General features: G+C 43.3%; 1 protein-coding gene across 2 annotated transcripts in view; it reads right to left on the reverse strand.

Moving 5' to 3' along the window:
• Hbs1l (HBS1 like translational GTPase) overlaps nt 1–16777 on the reverse strand; it is a 74598-nt gene extending 57821 nt beyond the window's left edge. Inside the window, exons 1-3 of one of the 2 annotated variants that reach the window (XM_075947838.1) lie at nt 16580–16777; nt 13098–13163; nt 1004–1117 (exon numbers count right to left, since the gene is read on the reverse strand). In XM_075947838.1, coding sequence (XP_075803953.1) covers nt 1004–1117; nt 13098–13163; nt 16580–16622 — 223 coding nt within the window. In that variant the 5' untranslated portion in view covers nt 16623–16777. The remainder of the gene's footprint in view (nt 1–1003; nt 1118–13097; nt 13164–16579) is intronic. The other variant, XM_075947847.1, reaches the window with a different exon arrangement.
• Nucleotides 16778–17000: the final 223 nt, after the last annotated feature.

The raw sequence follows: 17000 nt of genomic DNA on the forward strand, positions 1-17000 counted from the left end.
ATCTGAGTGTTTTGCCTTCATGTATGTATGCGCATCATGCCCAAGTCTACTGCCCTGGAGGTCAGAAGCGAGTATCTGATCCCATGGACCTGGAGTAATGGATGCTCTGTGTGCCAACATGTGGGCGCAGGGAACTGAATCCAGGTCTCCTAGAAGAGCAGCAAGTGCTCTTAACCACTGAGCCGCCTTTCTGGCCCCAGTAATTGTTTTATTAACATATTCAAAGGTCAGCTTACATTCTCCCATTTCTTTCTGTTTCCAAGTCAATTATAAACTTTACATGAACAACATGTATAGGAAAAGTACAACTGCAAAGGGGGAGCAGAGCTCAGCCTCACTCATTCTCCAGACAGCCTTACTCACATACCTGGCCAGCTTACTCTATCAATCTATGGTTTAAGAAATTCTTGAAGCAATGTCACATGTGAAACGTATTAGTAAAAGGAAGCCGAAACATAGTTGTTCTTTTCAAATGTTTAAGAGTTAAAAGTAAGCAAACAATCAGCTGCTACTCTTTACAGGTTCCATCTTGACTTCACTCACAGACATAACAGCTGTGGTTGCTACTCTGGGTTACTCTGCTTTTCAGAGGTTTCTTCCTTAAACTTCTTGGAAGCTACCCTTCTTGTAAATAGAGCAACTCCTGTCCTTAGGTCATCAGCTCTCTAAAACCTCATGGACCACAGTTCTTTAAAAATTGTTTCAACAAATCACTGAATTTCTCTTCCTTGTAAAACATGAAAGAATGAGAAAACTCAGTCAAAAATCCCAGTTATTCAACAGCTGATAGGCTTAATGGAATCAAATTCTCAATCACACACTTCAACAGACTTCTCAATAGATACATTAAATAAGATGCAAATTTTCCTTCAAAGAATAAGATATGCTTGTATCATTACTGTTCATATTCATTACTATGAATAATCTCAATAAACTTTATAATTCTTACTTGGTGATTAATCATTTTCAGCTAATGAAGATATGCTAATTTAAAAAGCCATACCTTGGTCAAGTTCACTTAATTGGTGATTCAAAAGAGAATTAGAAGACTCTTTCAGATCTTCATAACCATATTCTTCTACAGGGTTGTCACGTCGTGAGTAAATAAACTGAGCAGCTAGAATACAAAATGAAGAATGCTGTAATAAAGCCAGTTCCTAACTTTTTCTCATTTTTTAACAAAAATTAAGATAAAGGAGATGAGACTATAGTTCATTAGTAAAAGCTTCCCTGATGGAGGAAGGTCATTGGCTAATAAAGAAACTGCCTTGGCCCATTTTATTGGTTAGAACATAGGTGGGCAGAGTAGGCAGAACAGAATGCTGGGAGGAAGAAGAAGTGAGCTCAGTCTCTCTGGAGAGACGCCATAGCTCAGCTCTCGGGGGCAGACGAAGACCCAGAATGGACGTAGGCTAGAATCTTTCCCGGTAAGACTGAGGCTACACAGATTATTTGAGATGGGTTGATCGGGATATGAGAATTAGCCTGTAAGGGCTAGAGTTAATGGGCCAAGCAGTGTTTAAAAGAATACAATTTGTGTGTTGTTATTTCGGGAGTAAAGCTAGCCAGTGGCGGGAGCTGGGTGACCGAATGCAACCCGCAGCTCCCTACAACACTTCCCTAGTGTGCATAAGGCCCTGGGTTTGATTCTCAATACTGAAGCTGAGAAATCCCACTGAAGGCACTAAAGCAGAAAGAAACAGAGGAAAACATCAGTATGTGCTGCTCTGGTCTCTGTACGCTAATGTACAGAAGGAAGGCATCTACATTCACACGCATGCATTCACTATACACACACACACACACACACACACACACGTGCATGATTACACACACACAAATCTGATCACCACTTACAATCACTTTGACAAGTGATGAAATTATAAATATTCCAAGACAATATAAATTCTACCCAAGTTGTAGTCAAAGCCCTTAGACTAGCAGCTCACTAATCTCTTGTTCTTCCTTCCTTCCCCCAGTCTCCAAGACCATTCCGTTCATTTCATCCTTGCCCACTATTATGCTCCTTTATTTTCTCTTGGTACTGATATTAAAGCACACATCAAACTTATTTGCTTAAAAAAACACTCAAAATGTATTTGCATAGTGAAGTCAATATTAAATTTTGCTATCCAAGAAACACTAATTTTGCCAGATTCCAAAAGGCTGCCAAAAGCATAAGTCCTAAATTTAAAAATATATATTTTTTAGAATTATTTTCTTTAATTGACTCTTTGTGAATTTCATATCACATAACCCAATCGCACTCATCTCCATGTCCGCCCGCCACCCTTCAAACCTCCCCCAGAAAAGAAAACAAACAATCTCGCTGTGGAAACTGCAGTGTGCCACACAAAGTATATCCTTTGACCAAAAATGTTCACTGCAATGAGACACAGGTCTGGTTCCAGGCCTCGGGTTTCTGCTACACTATCAATACCAGATCCTCAATGGGACTCCTCTCCAATATCCTCTTGTTGCGCTGTGTCATGGAGATCCTGCAGTTTTGATTACACAGGACTGGGCCCTTCACAGACTCCAGCAGCTCACAGATGGGGTAGATGTTGAAGGAGGCCAACTCAAAGCCCCGGATCTGGGTCTGGATGGTAGCTGAATTGGTCATCCCACCTGCTCTGCTGTGCCTGTACCGCTAGGGCCAGCTCTCCCACTTTTCCCAGGGAAGGGGTACAGCTGACTTTCCTGCCTGTGGAAGCTGGCAAAGGCAGGACTGGATCTCCTGCAATGGTGCCATCGGGGCCGACTCTCCAGCACCGTCCTGGCAAGGGCAGGGCCTATTCACCAAAGTGCTCCAGCCAGCATGGGGCAAGGTCAGCTATCCTGTGCTGGCACTCTATGGCCAACAAGAGGCAGGGCCAGCTCTCTTACACTCATGCCCTCGGAGCTCTCCTACACCCACACCACCAGGGCGAGAGGTGCAGGCCTGCTCTACTGGGCAGCCAGCAAGGGGTGGGGCCAGCAGTCCTGCCAGCAGTGAGGGGCATGTCTAGCTAAGCAGCACACTCAGATGTGGCTTCAGGCAGCAGCCTAGACAAAGGTCATCCACTTGGCCTTTGATGGTAAAACAGGCCATGGACATCAACACAGACACTGGTGATGGGGGAGTGTCATATATCAATCTGTTGATTTCCTTGGTTAAGCAATAAAGAAACTGCTAGGCCCATTGGATAGGCCCACCCTTAGGTGGGTGGAGTAAACAGAACAGAATGCCGGGAGGAAGAGGAAGTGAGGTCAGACTCCACAGCTCTGCTCTCCGGAGCAGACGCAGGAGAGACGCCATGCTGCCTGCTCCAGGGAAGACGCACACCATGCCCCAGCTCCGACCCAGGATGGACTTAGGCTAGAATCTTCCCGGTAAGCGCACCTAGGGGCGCTACATAGATTATTAGAAATGGGCCAGAGCAGTGTTTAAAAGAATACAGTGTCCGTGTAATTATTTGGGGCATAAGCTAGCCGAGCCGGGCAAGCGGCTGGGGTTTTGGGGACACAGCCCTGCCGCCCCTATTACTACAGATGGCGCCCACGTGATGGACTAAACCCACTTAAAAAACCTGAGAATGCTTAAAAATAATGGAGAGAGAGTTTAACACAGATTTTTGCTGTTTGTTGGTGGCGTGCTGTAGAGAGATTTCCTGATTCGGCAACAGCAGCAGAAAAAACGCTGTGTCATTTTAAAGTGTGGCTTCCTGGGGCTGTGCCACCAGTGCAAACTCTGGCTTTATGTTTGTGTTCCCGCTTGGGATCGGAAGGAGAGTGCTCTGAGACAGTGACGATGACTCATAGCTCCCCGCCTGCTCCTGGGCAGAAGGCAGAATCAGGCTTAGGCAGGCAGAAGAGCATGGCGGATTCCTGCCGCCATACAGAGACGTGTTTTCAGACTGCGCAGTGCTCTGCGTGTCAGATTTGGATGTAACTTGGATGAAAAGAATTTCTGTGCTGCACGCTCAGTCTCAGAATTAAAGTGCTGAGTGCCGCTCCTACCTGCTGGCCCCAGAGCTAGCACAAAATGGTATGTCCTCCATTTTGAAATTTTCCTGACTCAGCAGCAGGAACAAACCTGTGCCATTTAAAAATGCCGGCTTTCTGGGCCATCCTGCCAGGGCAAACTCTGACTGTTTGAGGCAGGAGGGCCGGCTACTGAGAGAGGACTTGAGTGTTGTCTGTTGTAGCTTGCTGGCTGGCAGGGACCTTGCAGCCAGTACCTCAGCCATGAGGCTGGAAAGCTAAGGAATGGGCTGGATCCAGCCGTCAAAGCCACGCCTTTAGTCCTACTGATATTGCTTGGTAAATTAAAGACTCATGTGGTCAGAAAAAGAGAGATATACAGTAAAGAGAGATTCAAAGACAAAGAAAATTTCTAAATGGTTTACTGTGTGTTAAAAATATATGCAAGCTGAAAGTTGAAGTTCTTAAAGCAAAAAACAAAAAAAAGTAAGAGAGTTGTTGTGTGTACACACCTTTAATCCCAATACTTGGGAGGCAGAGGGAGATAGACCTCTGTGACTTCAAGGTGTGGTAGCACACGCCTTTAATCCCAGTGCCTAGAAGGCAGAGACAAACGGATCTCTGTGAGTTCAAGGTGTAGTAGTGTACGCCTTTAATCCCAATGCCTGGGAGGCAGAGACAGGCGGATCTCTGAGAGTTCAAAGACAGCCTGGTCTACAGGGTTATTCCAGGTCACAGATATACGCTCAAAAAGCAAAAAGTTAACCTAGGAATGTCGCAGCTTAGATTCTTAAGTGCCTAGTGATTTAAAGGCGCAAATCAAAAGTGCTCCTGGATAGTAAAAAATTGCAGATTCACAATAGGACAGATTCAGACCACTGAATGAGTCACACTGTTGGATGAATGTACGTAGGCTTGGGACAGAGAAGAAAAAGAATATAGAGAATAAAGTTAATGTTAAAAAAAAAAGGTAAAGTCTTTAAAGAGACAGAATAAAGTAAAGTGATAGAGTAAAAATAAGCCGCGTAAAGATGAAAAATTCACAGAGAGTCTGGATTCTTTGTATTATTGTGTTTTCTTTAAAAATTTTTGACTGTGAAGGAGCTAAGTACAGAGAGACATTTCATTATATGGGCTGCCCAGTGGAACCAGAACGGATATCATGAGGGTATGATATCAGAATTTGGGTCTAAGGATATGATGCTTTGGAGAGAGTCTTCTTTTGTTTTCACAGAGGACCAGACCCTTTGGATTTCTTCTATCCCGATTTGGTATGATAGACCACGACCTCCTGAAATGTTCCTGTGAACGCCCTCAAAAAATTACGTCACTCAACTGCCAACTGAGATAAACCTGGCACACAGGTTACACCCTAAATGATCTGATTAACAGCGCCCCCATTCAGCAGGAAGCAGTTTGGAGAGAAAAAACTGCGCCCATGTTCCCAAAATATTATTTATAAATGTTCTTTTACATTTAAAGGGGGAAATGATATAGGTATGAATAATTTGCATTGATAGAGATTTAAGGTCAATTTTGTTATATGTATAAATGTTTCTGATGTAACTTTTACTTGATAACTGTTTTGTTATATGTAATTTTACTATGTTAAAGTTAAAGGCTTTCTTTTTTGTTTAAACAGAAAAAGGGGAAGTGATGGGGGAGTGTCATATATCAATCTGTTGATTTCCTTGGTTAAGCAATAAAGAAACTGCTAGGCCCATTGGATAGGCCCACCCTTAGGTGGGTGGAGTAAACAGAACAGAATGCCGGGAGGAAGAGGAAGTGAGGTCAGACTCCACAGCTCTGCTCTCCGGAGCAGACGCAGGAGAGACGCCATGCTGCCTGCTCCAGGGAAGACGCACACCATGCCCCAGCTCCGACCCAGGATGGACTTAGGCTAGAATCTTCCCGGTAAGCGCACCTAGGGGCGCTACATAGATTATTAGAAATGGGCCAGAGCAGTGTTTAAAAGAATACAGTGTCCGTGTAATTATTTGGGGCATAAGCTAGCCGAGCCGGGCAAGCGGCTGGGGTTTTGGGGACACAGCCCTGCCGCCCCTATTACTACACACTGGCTATAGGAGGGCTTCAGACCCAGACGTGGCCTTCAGGGGCAGCACACAGTGACACCACAGCCCCAGGACATCAAGCATGGCTACTCATATAGGCCTGTTCCTCACCGCCATGGCATCTCCAGTTCCACCTCTCTCCAGAGTGCATGAACCACCCACTTTTCTTTCTCTCCCTTCTCTCCATCACGTACTCTATCTTCCCATCTCTCCATTACATATTTGTTCAGCGTAGTGGCATCTGCTGTCCCAGCCTGCTTGTCTTCCAGGCCCTAGATTTCTAGATTTATGTAATGTGTAAATATTTTGCTTCAGTGTAGGTCTGTATATCACATGTATGCTATGTGCCCTCACAGGTCAGAGAGGGCACTGGATCCTCTAGAACTGAGGTTATGGGTGGCCCTCTGCAGGAACAACAAGTGTGAGCTTAACCCCTGAGCCATCATCTCTCCAGTCCTCAATAGACTTTAAGTTTTCAACAACTCATTTTCCAATCATACAGCGCCACCATAAACCAGCGGCATGTATCTAAAACTTTGACTTTGGCAGTAGTGGCGCACGCCTTTAATCCCAGCACTTGCACTTGGGAGGCAGAGGCAGGAGGATCTCTGAGTTTGAGGCCAGGCTGGTCTACAAAGTGAGTTCCAGGACAGCCAGAGCTACACAGAGAAACCTTGTCTTGAAAAACCAAACAAACAAACAAACCAAAACCCCAAACTCTGGCTCGCAGATATCAGCCCATGTTTCTCTAACATGCGGACTGCGCTACTGTGCCATCACTCATGCAAGCCCCAAGTCTGCGCACATTCACCTCAACTGGACACCACTGAGCTTCATCCTCAAGACTGTCCGACTGCAAGGAAGTGAAGTCAGTATGTTAAGGCAGAAACACAAATGCAGCACAATAAAGCAAGGAATTATGGGTCTTTCCATCATTTCACTTTCCATAAGAACACAGTAAGCCCACTGCCCAGAATTCCTACACTGGACTTGAGCATGGCTCCAGGAAGGTATTAATGTTGGAAGAGAAACCACCTCCAAAATTTATAGATAATGCGGAGAATATAAAATGCAGCCCACATATAAAATTTATAATCAGAAATCAGACAGCCATGAGTCAATGAACTATAGATTAGCAGGTAAGAAAACAACTGTAGTGTCACACTTTAAAATCCAAATGAATAACAGTTACCAAGTATTAGAGAAACAAATTAATCACTAGACTGGAGCAGTTACGATAAAGGAAATTAAGGACATAGTAAAAAAACTAAAGACTCAACAAGGGGAAAATTCAACACATGCAGAAAAACTGAGAGCTCAATGTTTCCTTTCCACAGATTAGGTCATCAAAATTGATATATAAAGGAATGAGGAGGGGATACACGAAAGATGCTTTAGTTTAAAAAAGGCCACTCTGACAAGCCAGCATTCCTTGGGAAGTCTGATTTCTATTGCCCTGTAACTACACTAGGACTAACTCCTGCATTCTCAGCCACAGCCTTGTCCCACGATGCTTAATGTGAATATTTGCCTTTGCACCATTACTTTATACCTCGCTCAGCCAAGCTTCTGCCTTTGTAAACTATAGAGTCCTGCACCTGTATTCACTGGAAGCTAATGCATCTCTCTAGACGTGCCAGCACTTTCACTAAAATGGTTACTGGTTTTGTTAGGTTTCTTAGCTTAAATGACCTATCCTAATCTTATTAACCCTGTAATTAGTCTTACTTTTGAATACCACAAAGTATTTCAGAAAGGCACACATATGATTTACATATATGTGTATCCTTCTGCAACTTATTCAAGGAGATAAATTAGTATTACAGATAAAAGACTGAAGAAACATCCTGTTTCAGATTCTGTAGTACCTTTTCCATTGTTAAAATCTCATAGAGATGAGTCTTATAGCCAGAGGGCACCTTAACATCATGTAATATAATACTTAGATTGATAGTCTTTTATTTCTAGTGATCTAAAATAAATCCTTAAAATCTGACATTTTAGATTTACTCTATCAGCTATAATAAAAAAAGGGTGTCATTTTCTGCCTAGAGATTTACAAATTGTTTTTCAGACTTTCCTAAACTCTTTTGTGCTTAGTCCAACATTAACTGTGCAATTTCTCCAACTATGTCTCAAACTACTGTGATCCAAGAAATTGAAGATCAGTCCAATGCTGACTGGGATAATAAATCAGACACTTCCTTCAACAAACTTCACTCTAGAGGTTTCCATAGCAAAGCAGAAGTTCTTACTTATAAGCTCCTATGCCACATGCTAGAAGCTTCTATTTCTGAGGGTATTCCTTACTGTTACACCTTCTCAAACAAAAACTTCCAATTTCCAAACTCGTACTATAGTCATTGAAGCCCTTGCTAGTGGTTGGGACTGCCACAGAGGCCAACAGAATAAGGAGCCATAGAGGCTGAAATCAGGAGGAGACAGAAAGGGTAGGACACAGCAGACAGAGGCAGTCCAAACTTTGAAGTTGAAATCAAAGCCTAAAAGGCAACTAGTACAAATAAAAATCAAAACAAGGGTGATAATATAATAAAAGTGAGAATTTTTTTAATTTTAAATCTTAAGCTTCAGTACATTTTTTGAAAGTTATTCATGGTAATTTTTAAATTCAAGCTATTTTGACATACATGAAAGTCCAAGGAATTCCAATTCTAAGTCCTGAAACTGCCCACAACTATTTCCTACACATTTGTGTGCGTATTAAAGACACAGCTCTCAGCATCCTCCCTGAAAAAAAGGCAGGAACATTGTATTTAACAATTACTCTTTCTTTGATCCTAGCAGGGAAGCTTAAGAGAAGCACTGCCCCGCCTGCACATCTTTAATCCCAGCCCATGGGAGGCAGAGGCAGGCAGATCTTTGTGAGTTTGAGGCCAGCCTGGTCTGCATAGTGTGTTCCAAGACACCTAGAGCAACATAGTGAGACTCTGTCTTGAAAAAGCCAAACTAACAAACAAACAGACAAAAAACAGAGAAAGAAAAGACACTGTCCTACAAGCCCCACCTCCAATCTGCCCAGTGTAGTCTACTGTCCATCCTCCGTCACCTGCTAACTCCCTCCCTGTCCAAATGCCTCCAGTCAAAAGGGACAGATATAAAATGAAAAAGACCTTTCACAATCTGGTTCCCATTTTCTGTTCTGGTTCCTAGTCATCCCAGGCTTCTTCCATACTATAACTTGCATGAACTCTGAATCTCCCAGAACAGACAGCACTCAGTAGCCACCACTCTACCTACATACTCCCCAGTTTCCCAGCCCACGCACCTCTCCTGTCAAGCATGCTCAGGAATGTTCTCCACCCATCAGAGTTCTGCAGTTAACTGTCTGAACAGGACCTCACACCACTGCTTTTCAGTAAAAAGACCAGAAAGAGGGGGGAAGGAGGTGCTCTTCTTACACACAAATTGATACTGGGTATTGATTTTGAACTAAAATATATCAAAGGGATATTTTCAACTCACATTAACTGAAACAAAATACATTATTCAAATTGCTTTTCCGGGTTCTTTTGTTATTACTGCCCTGACAATCATTCAACAATCAGTATGAAAAATCTTTCTAAAAGAAATTTTTAAGAGTTACATTTTAAAATCACCTTTTATCAAGAAAAATATGCTTAGAAATCAAAATACGTGTATTTGTGACTAAAGTTTAGAAGTTTCTATTAATTGGCAAAGCAACTCAATTAAAGGCTTTATTAGACCATAAGTACAGTATGTATGCTCACCTCTTGAATGAACAAAAGAAGGTTAGAGTTTTATTCCCTGAGCTACTCAATACATCATTTGTTCATTAATTCCCTAAATGAGACATACTGTCTACAGGGTATTCAGATACTGAGGTGCCTGATCTTCTCACCTGAGGAATTACCACCCAGGATGGCCCGCAAGCATGTCTGTGGGGGCATTTATTTGCATAAACCCTTTCCTCCTCAAGTGGCTTTATGTCCTGGTGTTTTATTACAACCACAAAGGAGCAAATTGGGGCAGATAGCAACCATGACAGCAGTAATGAAGAGGCGGTTCTGCTTCACAGAGCAGCCAAAAGCCCACAGCTCTGCCACAGGCTGGTGCTTTAAATATCAGAAACTATTCTAAAACTACTCATTTCTTATTGGAAATTACCTGAAAACACACATTAAAAAATAACCTAGGCCCAGCACATGGTGCTCAGGCCTGCTATCCTAACTTCTGAGACTCTGAAACAGGGAATCCCTGATGTGGGACAATGCTTTTCTACACTATGAATATGTATTACTCTCACTGGTTAACGAAAAGCTGACAGGGCGTAGCTGGGCAGGAAGTTAGGTGGGAAAGGCAAACTGGTAATGATGAGAAAAAAGAGGTGGAGTCAGGAGAGGTCAGCTGCTGCCCAGCAAGCAGCAGGTGAAGAAAATGAGTAACAAGTCATGAGTCACATGGCAAAGCATAAATAGAAATATGGGTTAATTTAAGTATAAGAGTTAGTCAGTAACAAGCCTGAGCTACTGGCAAAGCATTTATGAGCAATAGTAAGCTTCTGAGTCGGTTATTTGGGACTGAACAGTCAGGACAGGAAACATCCATTTACAAATTCCAGACTGCAGGTTAGCCTGTGGTATGTGTTGGGATCCAAGGCAGCAAAGACTAGTGTGTTCTGGTCTAATGCTACTGCTACGCCACACACTTTCCTTTCTTGACTGTTTGTGGTGGAGTCTTCCTACAAGGTGGTGTTGGGTCTCATACATGCCTACTAAGCTTCATGCATGCCTACTAAGCTACATTTCACACCCTGCAAATGTGCTAGAAAATTAAAAAAAATCATATTCTCATGCTTTTGTTAAAAGTGAGTTTATCAAAGAAACAAAACTATTTAACTACATACTGTTCAGTAGACTTCCTATTGTACACAAAAACAACTCACAGCCTGGGTGTCCAGAATCTGAACAATGCAGGATTCGCATGAAGCCATGAGAGACACACAGAAGTCTCTGATCAAGGCATCAAGTAAGCCAGGCCCATACATGTAAATCTCTGGAAAACAACTTCTGAAAGAGTAACTTTTGTGCTGTTAGAACACTAGGTACTACCTAGAGAGTAACTATTAATTTGCACCAATTGTGAGCAATCACTGCTGTATGAAGAGTCCACTTTCATGGAAACCATATTCAACAAACCTTGTAGATCTCAACTTGCCTTTGAGACACAGTCTCTGTAGTCCTGACTGGTCTAGAACTCGCCATATACACCAGGCTGGCTTCAAACTCAGAGATCAGCCTGCCTCTTACTCAAGTGCTGGGATTAAAGACATGTGCCACCACACCTAGCAGACCTTGACTCTATAAGCCTCTCAAATCTATAACTAAGCACTACTATTCTTTCCCTAAATAAATGGTTCCCAAATGCCAGTCTAATACTCCAAATACCCCTGATCAAAATTTACTATCTGTGTTATTCTTTTGGTCTCTGGTCCCTTTAAAGGACAAACCACGCCCACTCCCCCACGACCTCTAGTCGCCATCTTGAATCTCTTAGTGTCCTCTCTTAGTGTGTGTGCACGTGGTCTCTCTGTCTCCCTTTCTTTTTCTCTTCCCCTCTCCCTCTCTCTCTAAGTAATAAATGTTCAGTTCTGATTCATACTATGTGTCTGTCACATGTCCCTACCCACGCGCTGGCTTGCCAGACTCCAGGGCCTGGCACCCGCCCACCCCACTGGGGACTCGCCAGCATTTCCAGCTGCTAGCTGTTTGGGGAACCGCCCGGGGATTTTTGGCATAAAAATCTGCCTTCAGAGATCTTAGGATTTCACTGTAGGGCCCGGGTCTACCCTTGTTCTTGGGGTTCATCTTGAGGACAGTTTCTGGTCAGCCAGCTAAAACATTGTTTGTTCCTGTGCTCCCTCTGCCCCACCTGGTGATTAGCTGTAGGGCATTGTTTACCCCATCTTTGGTGTGGTAATTTCCCACCTGCCTGGGCAGAAATCCTTGTGAAGCAGCTAGGTACAGAAGGATTTCCCCAAGGTTGAATAAATGGCATTCGGCTGATCTCCTTTCGAATGACCCAGGTCTCTTGTGTGTTCTTTCAATCTCCAGGCCCTTGCCCAACTTGCATACGGTACAGTGGCACGCGAACTGTACCGAGGGGGTAACACAGAATCTCACTATGATCAACTGACATCTTAATGATTTATATAACCGTGTAATACAGAGACTATTAGAAAAATAAGTCTTCAAAGCTTTCCTTAAACTTCTTCATTTTTGTTTAAAATGGGTAAGTGGGTAAGAACTCTTACTATACAAGCATGAGGGTCTGAGTTCAAATCCCTAGTACCCATGAAAACCAGGCGTGGCCATGTACGTGTCTGTAACCCCAGTGCTTTGGGTGGCAGAGATAGCAGGATCCCTGAGACTTGCTGGCTACCAGCCTATGAGAGATACTGTCTCAATGAACTAATGTCAAGAGTGACATAAGATACCTGAGGCTCTCCCACACTCCCCACGCATGCACACAAGCATGCACCTACACCAACACAGATCACACACACACACACACAAAACTCATAAAAATTATTCATGAGTAAGAAACTCTTACAGGTGAACTTGGTGGGGCATACTTACAAAGCCATCTAAGTATGGCCAAAGCTGGAGGACCACCAAGAATTCAGGGCCACCCTGAACTATATATATAAAGTCTATTTTCTGTTTTCAAATAAACCATTACAAAAACTTCACATTTTAAAATGTGAGTATATAAATAAATACACACATACACATATCTTGTTTTGTTTCGTTTGTTTCGAGCTCTGTGTAGTCCTGGCTGTCCCGAACTTGCTCTGGACACCAGGCTGGCCTCAAACTCACAGAGGTCTGCCTACCTCTGCCTCCCGAGTGCTGGGATTAAAGGTGTGCACCACCACTAACCAGCTTCATATCTTTTTAGGACTTATGTATTATAGTCTTATGACTCTAGTCCAGGATGACAATCATACTTACTTGATCCTTTTAAACAGCCAAATCAAAGAAATAGTTTTTTGGCTTTTTGTTTGTTTGTTTTACAACTTACCTGTTGATGGTGAAATACAATAATCATCCTCCACAGACTGGCCATACAAATCATCTTCTTCGAAATCTAAAACACAAAACAGATTCATTGGCAAGTTCAATCAGTCTTCTATATTAATGAGGAAGTACCTGAATTATCTACAAAATAAATTAAAATAGCAACTGCCAAGGAACCTGAATGTCTACTTTTCCATAAATTCCAAGAATGCTACCCACAAAGCAGACATCCACTTAGCCTAAATTACTGACAGTCTATCTTTAAAAGCATACGTACCTTCTGTTTTTTAAGCTGACTGGGCTTTATTTAATTCTCCCACATCTGCCATGTGATCAGAACTCAGTAATAATCCAGTAGATTTATAAATGAATTGTCTAATTGATCACAAAACCTAAGGTAAGCCACCCGCTGCTCTCCCTAGGCAAACATCTTTACAAAAAAGGGAGTGTAGGGTACAATCCAACCAAAGGCACTCTCCGTGAGAACCAGGAAGCCTAACTTTCGTGACCCCGAGTCTTCAAGTGAAGTATGTAAGTGAAGTGAGTAGGCCTTGGTGGAGCATGTTCTCTAGGAAGGCTCCAGCTGCCCCTTTACCTCCGGCAGCCACCTGACTTCTTGTCTTCAATGCATAAGAAATTATTGCTCCTTCTAGGAAAAACTTAGTTCCGTCAAGTACCTGGCATACGTGGGACACTAAATTAATGTGTTCATAAGTTAATGAGTCAAATTATTTAAAACCCTGCAAGGAACATAAATATATACCTGAGACTCTTAAAGAGACATTTTCAGGACAAATTGTGCACATTTCCAGCTCTGTCGATGCCAAAAGCCTAGCAGCCCAAAAGAGAGTGATTACAAAGCTGTATGATAAGTGCTCAACGTGAGAAATAAAGTGACCTGGGAACATACATGTGAACTTCTCCAAGAACAGAACATGCAAACCAATTCCACAGGAGAGAGTAGCCAGCTTTCTAGGGCACTCATGCTGCAGGAGCAGCATGCTTAAAGGCTAACACCAAAAATCATGGCAATTAAAATTTGTATGACTGCTAGTATTGGATAAAAATATGTGAGGTTCAAAAAAAAAAACCAACCAGATTTTAATCCCAAATTTAAAAATGTTATTCACAACCCCCAAAAATATATCTTTTGATATAACAAATCACTTTTACTAGTTCAGGTGGCCTAAAGAGCTATAATACTAAAAATAGGGAGAAAATTCTTCCTGCCATCTTCGTAAAGTGGTTCATTTATTTCTTAAACAAAATATTGGTGTGGTTTCCTATACGCACAGCATCGCACCAGCCACCTGGGAGAAACATCCAATGACAGGGCGGGACAGGCGTGGTTATGATGTCAACAATTGTTACAAAGAAGTATAACCTGATTTCAGGTAGCCAAGACAGGATTAAGCAGGGCTTTTAAACGAGCTGAGTCGGGCTGCACATGCAGAAGAGTTGCTTGCCCATTATGCACAAAGTCCTCGGTTCCACCTGAAGGTACTACATAAGCCAGACCTGAAAGTCCATGACTGTCATCTATCACCTGGGAAACAGAATCAGAGGCAGGAGGATTAGGAGTTCATCTCCTTGGCTGGATAGTGGATTCAGGTCCAGCACAGGCTACATGAAGATGTCTCAAAACAAGCAAAAACACTAGTTGAGGCAGTCATGAAAAATACTCCAAAGGACACAGAAAAAAAGAAGCAGGTGTTACAAAGAGGAACCAAAAGGTTTTAGACCTCAGACTAAGGAAGTTAAAATACTTTTATGAATTTTTAATTATTCAAAGTCCAAAGGGAAGCCTAACTGGGGAGAAAACAACTAGACATTGAAAACAAATTATACTTTTGTTTTTTTTTTTTTTGGTTTTTGTTTTTTGTTTTTTTTTTTTTTTTTTTTGGTTTTTCGAGACAGGGTTTCTCCGTAGCTTTTTGGTTCCTGTCCTGGAACTAGCTCTTGTAGACCAGGCTGGCCTCGAACTCACAGAGATCCGCCTGCCTCTGCCTCCCGAGAGCTGGGATTAAAGGCGTGCACCACCACCGCCCGGCCAAATTATACTTTTGTAAGCAGGGAGGGAGGAACATCCCATGACAGGGCGGGACAGGCGTGGTTATGATGTCACCAATTGTTACAAAGAAGTACAACCTGACTTCTGGTAGCCAAGACAGGATGACGTCACCAACTGTTACAAAGAAATATAACCTGACCTTGGGTAGTCAAGACAAGAAGGTATTCAGCACTGAGTCTCAGAGGACACACAACTCTTGTCAAATACTTCACACAGAAATCCTGGCATTACACTGTGGGGAACCTCTCATGTTAAGCAGCTGCTCCTTTTAGACAGTCCTTAACATCTTAAGCAGTACCCAGCACTCAGTTATCACTGAAGGAGGAAATAAGGTACTAAAGAGAAGAGTGTCCTTCGCTTCGTATCTACAAAATCTCTCCTGGTCTAAAGTCATTCCTCAGTGGCCATGGCCGCAAGGCATTTTATACATCCGCTACAAGACAGTGGACTCAGCAAAGGAAGACATTCCAGGCAGACTGGGTCCCAAAGGCAGCACGGGGTGTTAGCTGTCCAACATATCTGAACACAGTGATGCTCACAGTCTCCCAGGGGTGTCACTAACAACAGACTCCTTCAACTGCACGCTCTCCAGTTTACCAAGCTCACTCCTTTTGCATTAGCTCGCACTGTCTTTATTTTCAGCTTCTAGGATGCTTGATGATACCTATTATTATCCATTCGTTGCAGGGCATATAGTCTTCCTAAAACCACTCTGAACTTATCTCCTTGAGAACAGATTTTTTTTTAATTAAAAAAAAAAACCCAAAGAGTCCTTTTCTAGGACTTCCCCTCTAGTGTTGCTTTTCATTTCCATTTTAAAATATTATTGGTCATTAACTGAATATATGCGTGAAGATCAGCAAATCGACTTAATTTCTTGAGCCTTTTAAACGTGAATCTTTTCTGTTTCTTACGTCCCCAATTTTGAAATTCGCTGAAAATTCGGGTCAAGCGAGAATTCTGCAGTCAAAACACACGAACACAGGCAAAAATTAAAAAAAAGAAAGTTGACCGTAAGCACTAAGCCAGCCTGGGTTTAAAAATAACGCCTCGGCGGCATGTCTGAAGAAGGGCTTATGAGACAGAAGTTAGAAACTGATACCTGGGTCCCCAAATGAAACAATGAGAAAAGAGGTAACGTTTGGATACCAAAGAGCATCGAATCCCAACGTCGCCAAACACCCGTAGGCCCGTGAGCTGCCACATTCTCCAGGTCAATCCAGAAGGCAGCAATCACGCTGTCTTCCTTCCCTGGGACTCTAATGTCCTACCCTTTCCCCTCCTTCTCCTCTCCTCACCACAAACACCACTTCTAGTGTGGCTCCGGGGTCCGCACTCCAATCCTGGCGGAGGTACAGGCTAGGATCCCAGCTGGAACAGCTAGGACGACTTCCCAGCGCGGCCCTGCCACCCACCTTCATCGTAGTTATAGCCTCGGACGTTCCGATGCCGAGCCATCGCGGCACGCAGGGCGTCTGCCTCAGTCCCTTCCAAAGAACTCGGCTCAGACGCGGAGAAAGCGCCAAGCGCGGCCTGCAGACCTCTTCCGCGCCATCTTGGCTTCCGCCAGGCCTCTGCGCCAAGCGTCTGCGCAGACGCGACGTCCTACGTACGCACTACGCGACGGCAAGCTCTCAGGGTCACAGCCGGCCTCCCGATAGCGCGTGCGCACTCGGCGGGCGGCGCAAGGCCCCGCCCACCAGCGAGTTGACTGACGTGGATATCAATGCTGGAAATTCTCTCAGCTCTTCCACGTTGTTGCAGTGAAGATGACGAGCCGCGATCTTTGACCTACACCAGCGTTCAGGATTATTTTCCAGATATGGTTTTTGATCA

Source organism: Microtus pennsylvanicus, chromosome 1 (genome assembly GCF_037038515.1).
Source record: "Microtus pennsylvanicus isolate mMicPen1 chromosome 1, mMicPen1.hap1, whole genome shotgun sequence".
In the NCBI taxonomy this organism is placed as follows: domain Eukaryota; kingdom Metazoa; phylum Chordata; class Mammalia; order Rodentia; family Cricetidae; genus Microtus; species Microtus pennsylvanicus.